Below are 12209 nucleotides of genomic sequence, written 5' to 3' on the forward strand. Positions count from 1 at the left end.
TGGTGTGCGTTGGAAGAGGGGTAGTCTTATACGGCGAGTATAGCCCAAACCCTATATTTTAGCAGGAAAAGTAGGGGGTCGTCTTATACGCCCAGTCGTCTTATACGCTGGAAAATACGGTACTATGGGGGATGAATTACTATATGGGGGATTAATTACTATGCTTACTATGGGGGAATATTACTATACTTACTATGGATGACACATACACATCATTCATCTACTCTTGGTCCGGCCCCCGGGTCCAATATATGAACCCATTGTGTCCCTCAAGTCAAAAACTTTGCCCACCCCTGGTCTAGCCGCTGAGTTCAGGATGGTCTGAAGCGGGGAGAGCCTGCACTGGGGTAGGCCGGTGAGGAGGGAGTTGCAGTAGTCGAGGCGTGAGATAATCAGAGAGTGTACGAGTATTTTAGTGGTGTCTGGGGTAAGGAGGGTGCGTATTTTGGCGATGTGGCGATGCTGCGATGAAGGAGCCTGCATGTGTTTGTAAGTGAAAGTTTGATTCTCTTCTAGCACGGGCAAAGTCAATTCAACTGGCTTATTCGAAAATGATAATCTGTATTTCAGGCCACTCCCTAGCTCTAGCATCACCGCCTCAGCCCTGCTTCAGATCAGGCATTAGATTCTTATAAGGAGAGCGCAACCTAGATCCCTCGTGTGCACCATTTACAGTTGGGTTTGCACTCCTACGTGAATCTAATGTCGCCACTGATTTGACAGGAGTCAGAGCACAGGCAGTAGTAATGCAAGCGATGAGAAGCGGCTGTAAATTCAGATAAAGCTTTTTTTCTCTCGCTCTGGGCTCACTCTCTGCCGTGTAGCCCATTTCCTAACAGGCAAGGTACCAGAATCAGTCCAGCAGTTGGGGACCTCTGCTCTAAAGGACTGCTGCCTCTGACTGCTAGTCTCACAAAATTTGGAGTGCGATTTGATGATGCCACTACTGTGCTACTCACTGTTCTCCCTGCTGGAGATAAAGCTGTAGAGCACGGATCTCCCTGCTTCTGCCTCATTCAATCTGTGTGACCTGTGCTTTTTACAACCCATCTGCTGAATCTTGATCATTACCTCACCAGCTATTAGATGTCATTGGAGGGCAGCTCTGACACGAGGAAGAAAAGACCTGCAAAGGAAGGCATGGTAAGTCAGTAGTGGGAAAAAGATCAGCCGCAGTGATCTGTTTGCCTTTAAATGGGTATTCCGTTCCTTCAGAGCACATGTGCCAGTAGCCAAAGAGTGAATATCTCCTAAACATTAGACGTGATTTATTCTTCCAAAGCAAATACACTTTTGCACACTGGTACTGACTAGTACACCAATGTTTCTCTTCTCCCTCAGTTTTTCTCCATCACTGAGCTAATGTGACCCAAGTACTGACGAAGAGGGGCAGGAGAGGGTCAAACAAGGGAGCTGGGCAGGCAACCATCATCCTCCTTATCAACTGATGATGTCATTGGTTTTCAGAACGCTGGTGGCTAATAGGTTGTAATGTGCACAATGGAAGCCTGTGGCTTTGTGCAACTAAAAGGCCGGCTTTTTCTACCCGCTGGTTTGTATACAAGTTTTGGGCAATTTGACATTTTGTCAAGGCATCCCTGAAGAAACTTCAAGGAACCTCAGGGAGCTTGGGCACCCTGGTTGAAAAAGGCTGTCCTAAACAGTGGATGTTTAGGAGATATTCATTATACCTACAGGTAAGCATTATTATAAGCTTCCCTGAAGGTAAAAATCACAAAGCGGACTTTACTACCACTGTGAAGTGTAGAGCTTCCACAGTAAACGTCCTCTTTAATTCAACACTTTATTCAACCATTTGCCCTCCAGAGGATTTACCCCCTTCCTGACAAGGCCTATTTTTGCGTCATGGCACTACGTTACTTTACCCTCCCTGGCGGTATGATTATTTCAGATTTTTGGTGCTGAAAGCGGTACCATTATTTTGCATGCAAATTTGGCATTTTATATTGTAGGCCTGTAATTCTTAGGAATAACTCACTGATATCTGTCCGAACAAGAGCCTAGTAAACATCCCGGGTATGATAAAACGTGAAACACAAAATCATAAATTATAATTTAATAAATAATCATAAAAAATAATATAATAATAAATTTAATTCAATAATATAATCAAACCAAAAACACTGAAATTTGAAATATAGCGCCAAGTTCGCACATCACTGAGCAAAGTCGCAAAATTGTTTTCAGTGTCCGATGACGAATCTCCCCACGAATCATTATCACTCAATTCTGCAAGTGGTTCTGATTTACTATTGCTGTTCTCTAGCCGGTCTAAAACCGCTTTTGACCTAAAGGGACACTTTTTGGACACCATGGACGTTTCTCAGTTTCCAGGCAGAAAGAACAGTAAAAATGCAGGCAGGGCGCCGGACAAAGCACTCGGGACAATATGTATGTGAAATGGTTTGATACAGTAATGGAATACTATGTGATTTTAGTGAATGTCACTTTTTGTCATTTTCAAATTTCCAGCCGTTCCGTCCCTGTACATCCCGACGCTCACAGAAGACGGAACCCAGAAGACAGATGCCGGCATTCGCCGGATTACATTGCCGGGGACACTGCAGGGGGGACATTGCGGGAGCGCAGGACAAGGTAAGTGACCGGGGGATTGCGGAGCAACGCTGCAATGTATTCCCGAGTGTAGCTCGGGGTTACCGCTTGTGGTACTGAAACTTTACACCGAGCTACACTCAGGAATACCTCCAGGGAGGTTAACTGACAATTGCGCGTTCATACAACACTGCACCCAAATTAAATTTATGTTCTTTTTTTCCCACTAATTTTGCTTTCTTTCGGTGGTATTTTATTGGATGTGCATTTTTATTTTTTGCACTATAAAAAAAAAAAAAGACCGACAATTTTTAGAACATTATTTTTGACTTTTTGCTACTAAACATGTCCAGTAAAAAAAAATGTAAAAATCAAATTTCGTCATAAATTTAAGCCAAAATGTATTCTGCTACATGTCTTTGCTAAAAAAAAAATCCCAATATGTGTAAATTAATTGGTTTACGTGAAAGCTATAGTGTTTTTATATGGCAGTATATATACTGGGCTTTTTTTTTTTGTTTTTTTATTTTTACAAGTAATGGTGACGATCAGCGAATTATAGCAAGACTGCGGTGGACATTTTGACACCAATACAGTGATCAGTACTAATACAAAGCACTGACACAGTATTAATGGCACTAGGCAGGAAGGGGTTAACATGTGGGGCAATCAAAAGGTTAACTGTGAGCAGTTTTACTAAGTGTGCTGCGTTAGTGCTTCACTGTAGGCACACCGCTCTGCATGGCTGTAAATTTTAATTCTTCCAGTTCCGGATGCTGTCCAAAGCCTTTTTTCATCATGAAAAATGCATGCAAAGCATTTTCAAGGTACTCAGATGGACAAAACACTGAATACAGGATGTTCCTACCAACCTTGTCACACATTGTAATGACCAATTCACACCTCAGACCTCTCCCACCCTTGGAAACAAGATATGTTAATGACCATTCACACGTCAAATTCCTCATGAAGACCCCCTGTCAGGTGACCTTAATGACTCACTCCAGTAGACACCTTTCCCACCCTTGGAAACAAAAGAAATGTTAATGAGCAACTCACACCTAAGCTAATCTCAACACATACTGCTGTCTCTGCTTCTACTCTCTGTATTTCTCTGAACCAGTCTGAAATAGTTAATTTACCACATTTCAGTGCATTCTGGGCATTTGGGAGGTTCTCCTGTGCTTATCTTTAAAAAACACTTCTAAAACGCAAACGCGCATAAATACTTTATGCAAACGGCGAAACAGATGTTTTTTAACCTACGTTTTCCAGCAGTCAGTTTCCATCGTTCAGAAGTGTTCCATGTACATGGGCTCTAAAAGTGGTAACAGGTGGGAGGTGTAGCATCATGGATGGGTGGGGCTTATCCAAGTCAAGTCAGTTGAATCTATGAATGGAATGGATAGCAGGTGTGACACAGAGGAGGCTTTTCCGGATGCTTCAGCTCTGTATTTGCACAAGGCATGCACTAATGAAGACTGTACATCCAAACAAAGTCCAGGACAAACAGCCAAAGAGCCGAATATAAATACAAATGACATTCAGCTTCTTCTTTAGCATATACAGTATTATGTGGATCCACCCAGGAGTTTCCACTGCAAGCCATAAGAGGCTCTGTCACTATCCCCATTTAGGAGCTGGTGACGGGTTCCCTTAACCATTTGCTGCCCGCCCTATGGCCGAATGGCGGGCGGCAAATGTCATCAGCGTTCCGGGTGGACGCCATATGGCGTCCTCCCGCACATGCGCAGATTGCGCTCCTGCAGAGCGGCGCGATCTGTCACCGGCCGTGTACCTCGGACACGGCCGATGACAGATCTGAGTATCGGCCCCGTTGCCGGTACCATGTGACCTGCTGTGACCAATCACAGCAGGTCACATGACAGTTGTATACAATGGATGGCTTCATTCATGCCATTCATTGTACACTAGTGTCTAGCTGTGAATGGTCACAGCTAATCACATGCACATGTCATGTGATTAGCTGTGGCCAAATCACAGCTAAGCACAAAAAAAAAAAAAAAAAAAAAAAACCCTGAACGAATCGATGTCATTCAGGTAAATGCTTGCTTATAGCAAAGTAATTCTTTGCTATAAGCAAATTGTGTAAAAAAAAAAAAAAATTACTGATCACTTCCCCAAAGTAGTACAATGTTACTATGGTAACATTGTACTACTTTGGCCATAGTGAAATATGAAAAAAAAAAAATCTTAAAAAGACAAAAAATTTAATAAAAAAAAACAAAAAAATATATATATATATATATATTTATTTTTTTTCATACTGTCACCAGTCAGTGTCTCTGATCACCGCCATGCTAGTTATATGATGGCGCTGTACTGCACTGGTGACAATATGTAAAAAAAAAAAAAAAAAAAAATAGTGAAACTAATTTTTTTTATTTTTTCATTTTCCGAAAAATTATGACAAAAAAAAATACAACTTCAAAAAACTTGCCATGCCTCTTATGAAGTACGTCGGACTGTCTACTTTGCTAAAAGGGGTCATTTGGGGATATCTGTACTGTTCTGACATTCTTGGACCTCAAGAAATTAGATTGGCTGTCAGTACTTCAGGATTGATCAATATTCAGATCTATACCATAGTTTGTGAACTCTATAACTTTCCTACAAACTAAATAATACATCCTAATTTGGGTTATTTTCACCAAAGACATGTAGCAGAATACATCTCGGCCTAAATTTACGAAGAACAATTATTTATTTGCAAACTTTTATAACAGAAACAAAGAAAAACTTTTTTTTTCAAAATTTTTGGTCTTTTCTTGTTAATTTAGCAAAAAATAAAAACCCCAGCGGTGATTAAATACCACCAAAAGAAAGCTCTAGTTGTGTGAAGAAAATGATAAAATTCTAGTTTGGGTACAATGTTGTATGACCGCGCAATTGTCATTCAAAGTGTGAGAGCGCTGAAAGCTGAAAACTGGCCTGGGCAGGAAGGTGTAAAATTGCCCGGTATTGAAATAGTTAAAATTGAAATTTTGATTTATTATGTTTAAATACAATAGCACTTTTAATGGAACGTGCAGTGTAGATTATTCGTATACCGTATCTATTTGCCCTATAGTTAGTTGTGTGGACCATATACATATTTCAAAGACTTTTCTAAGCATTTTTTTTTTGGTCAGTTAAAAAGCACATTTTCTCATCTGCCTACATGGGACTTAGTACCACCTTAATCTTTCTTGAACTTCAATAGCACTTATAGACTGGAAATGGTAAAGTAGATCCAAAACCTAGCTAGATGGCATGTAGTTGCAAAAAGTCCATTCACACACGGCGCTTTACTGCAGACCCCACACAGGTCCATGTTTTCCCGGCACAGGGGTGCAAAGATGTTGCGTGCATCCCCATGCAGGAGTCCCATTCATTTCTATTAGGACATGAGGCTGCAGGGACACAGATGCTGTGTCCTTATATAACATACAGGTGAGTGGGTGCAGGTCCCCGATTGCACCCCGTATACTTATGTACATGGGAACAATGCCTACGGTCGCAAGCGAATAGAGTAAATGAAGAAAGACATAAAAAATACATTTCTAACAACATACTGTACATTTGTCTGAAGTGAACTTCTAACCATCCTGCAGTAGAATGACATCCCCCCATTCTTATTTCTATGTTGACACCTTGAACAGAGTTGGTCTGGAGTTGCAGTTTAAAGGATAAGTGTACACATGTGGCAGACCTTACCACCCCTCTGCTATTTGTGGTGAAATGCTGTTCAGAGGCATTTGACAGGCAGTGAGGTGGTCGTTTGACCACATAAAGCCTGCAACACATTGCATGCAGTTGCAGGGAGGTTGCGGCACAGAATGGGTCACAATAGGCGAGGCACTGCCCACCTAACATGACAGGGTATATAATTTTTCCCACAACCACAAAGAATCACAGCTGTGGTATGTATACATCCCGATATGGCAACCTTTGCAGCTTACAGGGGGCAATTGTGGAAAGAGTGGGGGTGGTAAAATGCATATTTTTACCACCCTTCTAACTACAACTATAAATAAACCCTAAAGACTCCACCTCCGCAACATCGCCAAAATCCGCACGTTCCTAACCCCAGAAACCACTAAACAGCTCATCCACTCCCTCATCATATCACGACTCGACTACTGCAACTCCCTCCTCACTGGCCTGCCTCGCCGCTGGCTATCCCCGCTTCAGTCGATCCTGAATACGGCTGCCAGACTCATTCACCTTTCCAACCGCTCCATCTCCTCCACCCCCCTCTGCCAATCCCTCCACTGGCTTCCGATTGCGCAACAGATCAAATCCAAATCCTAACACTGATGTACAAAGCTGTCCACCATACTGCCCCGAACTACATCACTGACCTAATATCCAAGTACCACCCAGCACGCACACTCCGCTCCTCACAAGACCTCCTTCTCTCTAGTTCCCTGGTCTCCTCCTCCCATGCCCACCTCCAGGACTTCTCCAGGGTGTCACCCATCCTCTGGAACTCCCTGCCCCAACCCATCAGATTATCACCTACTCTCCTCTCCTTTAGGTGCACCCTGAAAACCCATCTCTTCAGGGAAGCCTACCCCACCCCCTGCTAACTTGACCGACCTCCTCTACTCCTCCTACCACTCCATCCCCCACAGCTATCTCCTCCTGTGCCACCATCCCCTCCCTCCTAGATTGTAAGCTCCAAAGAGCAGGGCCCTCAATCCCCTCATGTATCACATTGTATTGGTATTGTTCTGTCACATGTTCTGTCCCCCTTTGTAATGTACAGCGCTGAGCGAACTATTGGTGCTTTATAAATACTGTATAATAATAATAAAGGACAGCATAGGCAATGTGAATCTCGTAGGAATGAACATTATTACCCATGCAAGGCAGAGGACAGTAGTTCAACATACCTAAGTTACAACTCAACATGTCCTTTATAAAATTACCCATCAAACCACATTCACCAAACTCTTACCTTAGTAAAATATACCATTGATTTTTTTCTCAGGGGAATGAATCGACTGTGCATAGGTTTGGATAACTCTGCACAATACAAATTGCACATTGCAAAACAACTAATTATATAGTAAATATCAATAACTGCAGTAATGCACATAATACATACGGTATATACAATACATATAGGATCTGCCCATTGACCAATCAACAACTGGTAGAGACCATGCGACCTATGCCAGCCTGATTACGAATCTGCCATTTCTCTGCTGCATGATGCCCAGGCTTTGGTCATTCAAGTATTTACACAACTCTTTACGAGCGGTAAGTTTAAAAAACAAACCCTCCCTAACCTCTGTAGCTGCAGGCATTGTGGAGCAATTCATCCTCAAAGCTCAATGCGGAAGAAATAAAGTTGTTCTAGTAGTTCTCACAGAAACTCTGCTCCCTCTGCTACCCACTCCCAGAGCCTCGCTTTACATTACCGATTAGAAGACTGGAAGGATGCCAAGTTACTGCTGGGAAGGGGGAACACGCTGAACTCAGCTGCTATGAGACCAACTGAACAACTTTAGTGCTTTTAAACGTTGATGAGACATTACACCACAATACCTGTAGCTACAGAGGTCAGTGAGGGCTTGTTAGAAAGCTGCTTGTTAAGAATATACAGTTGTGTTCAAAATAATAGCAGTCAGACATCACTAACCTGATCAGTCACTGTTTTTGGTACAAATTGTATTTCTACATGGCAAATAATTTACTAGCAGGTGTAGTAGAGTAATAGAAATCCAACAAACCCAACAGTCATGACATGCATGCTGCTGATTCTGTGTCACTGAATCACTAATTGAAAGGGGCATGTTCAAAATAATAGCAGTGTGGAGTTCTATTAGTGAGGTCATTCATTCTTTGAAAAACAGGTGGCAATTATTGCCCTTATTTAAGGAAGGAAGGCAGCAAATGTTGGACATGCTGGTTACAGTGCATTTCTCTCTGAAATTCTGAGGAAAATGGGTCGTTCCAGACATTGTTCAGAAGAACAGCGTACCTTGATTAAAAAGTTGATTGGAGAGGGGAAAACATATAAAGAAGTGCAGAAAATGATAGGCTGCTCAGCTAAAATGATCGCAAATGCTTTAAAATGGCAACCAAAACCTGAAAGATGTGGAATAAAGCAAAAAACTACCATTTGAATGGAGAGAAGAATAGCCAAAATGGCGCGGACTCAGCCAACAACCAGCTCCAGGAAGATGAAAGAAGGTGTAAAGTTCCCTGTGAGGACTGTTACAATTAGAAGACACCTATGTGAAGCCAAGCTATCTGCAAGAAGTCCCCGCAAAGTCCCACTGCTGAAAAAAAGACGTGTGCTGAAGAGGTTACAATTTGCCAAAGAGCACATTGACCGGCCTAAAGAGAAATGGCGCAACATTTTGTGGACTGATGAAAGATTGTTCTTTTTGGGTCTAGTGGCCGGAGACAGTTTGTCAGACGACCCCCAAACACTGAATTCAAGCCACAGTACACTGTGAAGACAGTGAAGCATGGTGGTGCAAGCATCATGATATGGGGATGTTTCTCATACTACGGTGTTGGGCCTATTTATCACATACCAGGGATCATGGATCAGTTTGAATACATCAGAATACTTGAAGAGGTCATGCTGCCTTATGCTGAAGAGGAAATGCCCTTGAAATGGGTGTTCCAACAAGACAACGACCCCAAACACACCAGTAAACGTGCAAAATCTTGGTTCCAGACCAACAAGATTGACGTTATGGAGTGGCCAGCCCAATCCCCGGATCTTAATCCAATAGAAAACTTGTGGGGTGACATCAAAAATGCCGTTTCTGAGGCAAAACCAAGAAATAGAGAAGAACTGTGGAATGTAGTCCAATCATCCTGGGCTGGAATACCTGATCACAGGGGCCAGAAGTTGGTTGACTCCATGCAACACAGATGTACAGCAGTTCTCAGAAACAGTGCGACTACAACCAAATATTCATGAAGTCATTCAAAGGAAAGCAAAATCTTCAAACATTTTTCAGTTTATATAGTGAATGTTTGAGTTTGTAAAGAAGAATACAAACACTGCTATTTTTTGAACAGTCTAATATTCACTTTTCTTAAATTTTTTTTAGAGGAACAACACAAATTTGATATATTTTTCTTCATGTTGTGACTTGGAATATAATGTGTAGTGTTCCCAATGCATTTGTGTGGATGGAAATAAAAGCTATTAGAAGGATTTTCAGCTTTATTCACTTTTTTCAACACACTGCTATTATTTTGAACACAACTGTATATAATGTCTGAATGTCCACAGCCTGGCCACAAGCTCACTTTATCAAAGTAAGAGATTAAAGTGTAACTAAAAGTACGACTTTTTTTTTGTTTTGGATAGAGTAGAGAAGGATTATAACCCTTGTCAGTTTTTATTACAGTTAGGGAGATTTGTCATATATGCCAATATCATTGAAAGTAATAGAAAATCTACAATTTTGGGTTGATACCAGAAAAGTAATAAAGGGGAAATTTTCCAATTTTCCATTAGTGACACCTCAGGATTCCCTCACTTCCTGCTTGACTATGGGACAGGAAGTGAAGGGAAATCTCTGGGACACAGATGGGCAAAAAAAAAAACTTACAGGGGTTATAACCCTCCCTTAATCTATCCAAAATGAAAAAAAAAGAAAGATTTGAATTTAGTTACACATTAAAATTAGTATCTCTCTCTTTAATATACCCGATGAGTTTAATAGTTTTCAGTACTGATTTGTCCGTTACTGCAGGACAGCTTTAAGTTTTAGAGTTTCTTTTCGTACCTGAGAAAAGTGGTGTGGTTTCGTCATTGGTCAGGTCGTTGGGATCAGCGCCAGCTCGAAGGAGAAGTTCAGCACACCGTGCGCTCCCACATTTGGCTGCGAGATGCAGCGCGGTTTCACCTTCAAATGTTTTTGATTTGATATATGACTTGGATAAAGCTATCAGGGGAGGAGAAGTGTGTATTAATAGTACGGTGCAAATACAAAGACACAACAGTCACAAGTGATTCCCCAATGCTGCCATCAGGGGTGGATTATGGTGACATTTATCCTTAAATATCAAGTTAACAACACAAATGCGCTGTCTATTCCACTCTCTGAAAAGGACGAAGAGATGTCTTCCCAAGAACGCAGATGGAGACTGTGTAGAGGAAACTAATTGTAGGCTTTGGCTGGCCATGCATTATACAATATTCTTACAATTTTTTTGTACAATTTCTGTTCAATTTCCTTTATATTCTTCCATATATATGCAAGAAGATAAGATGGGGCTATATTATAAGAAGTGGAGAAAATGGGAAGAGTTTGCGGTGAAATATATGAAGTAGCAGTGTGTGTGAGGTGGAAGTATTTATATATAATATCTAGGAAAAAATGAAATGGAACGCAGAGTGGGTGGGTCTATTAGTGGGGAAGGGGGGTGTTTGAGATGGGGGGGGTATTAGATAGGGTTGGGGAGGTAATGGGAAAAAAGATAGTAAGAAATGCAATTAATGGTTCAGATAATGGTTTTTGTATGAGAATAACGATGAAATATGTATTTTATATGGAAAATAAATAAATATTTAAATTAAAAAAAAAAAAAAATTTCCTTTATATTTACCTTCAACTACGTAGTGCAAGGGCCTGCTGGATACCATTGAAAGTGTTGTTTAGGGCTGACCTCATATTATATAGTTTTTGGTAAATCTAAAAGAAATTTGTATAATGTATGGCCAGCCTTACCCTTCAGCAGAACATGAATTAAGGCTGAATGCAAATAGAAAAACAAAAAGGGCGCACCGACCTAGTGCATTATCGTTTAAAATATTTATTGAAAGAACAAGGTAAGTATTATACTCACAATGAACATAAAAACACAACCATATCACACCAAACAGAATAATGAATCCAAGCAGCATCTGAGTCCATACGATGGAACCCTGGATGACCAACTGACTAACGCGTTTCGAGGACTCAGCCTCTTCCTCAGAGCCCTGTTTGGTGTGAATGGTTGTGTTTTTATGTTCATTGTGAGTATAATATTTACCTTGTTCTTTCAATAAATATTTTAAACGATAATGCACTAGGTCGGTGCGCCCTTTTTGTTTTTCTATTTGCATTCAGTGAAGTTGGACCACCCCGGTCTGTTGAGGGCAGCAAGCAGTACATGTTTCAGAACATCCTTACTGGTTCCACCGAGTCCATTCCCAGCGCAGGAGAAAAGTGTTTTGCTGTGATAAATAAAGGCTGGCCATACATTATACACTTTTCTTGTACAATTTTCCTTTAGATTTACCAAAACTAGGGATGCACTGAAATTTTGGTGGCCGAAACGTTTCGGCTGAAAACACTCCTTTCGTCCGTCAGCCAAAATGAAAAAAAAAAACAAAAAAAAACACCGATACAGGTGCCGAAAAAACCCCGCCCCTCGCCGCTGCCGCCACCGGCCGTCACTCGGTAGTTCTCAGCCTTACCTGAGAAACCATCAAACGATCCAGGCACTGGGCATAGAGATGAGTAAAGGAAAGATGGCCTCCACTCATCTCTATACCCTTGGAGGACTGGAGTCACTTTCCGGTTCCAGCCTTTTTTTTTTTTTTAAAAGCACTAGACCATTGCTTTTTTTTGATCCAATGCTTTACACTGCAGCGGAGAGATGTGGGGTCT

The 12209-nt window shown here is 41.4% G+C and overlaps 1 protein-coding gene across 3 annotated transcripts in view; it reads right to left on the bottom strand.

Moving 5' to 3' along the window:
• The window catches only part of ASB3 (ankyrin repeat and SOCS box containing 3), a 279122-nt gene that overhangs the window by 246118 nt on the left and 20795 nt on the right, over nt 1-12209 (bottom strand). For all 3 annotated transcript variants that reach the window (XM_089676464.1, XM_089676462.1, XM_089676463.1), the window contains exon 3: nt 10341-10499. In XM_089676464.1, the coding sequence (XP_089532590.1) occupies nt 10341-10499 (159 nt within the window). The remainder of the gene's footprint in view (nt 1-10340; nt 10500-12209) is intronic.

The sequence above is a fragment of the Staurois parvus genome, unplaced genomic scaffold (genome assembly GCF_062004578.1).
Source record: "Staurois parvus isolate SC_StPar_1 unplaced genomic scaffold, SC_StPar_1.0 ptg000169l, whole genome shotgun sequence".
NCBI lineage: Eukaryota > Metazoa > Chordata > Amphibia > Anura > Ranidae > Staurois > Staurois parvus.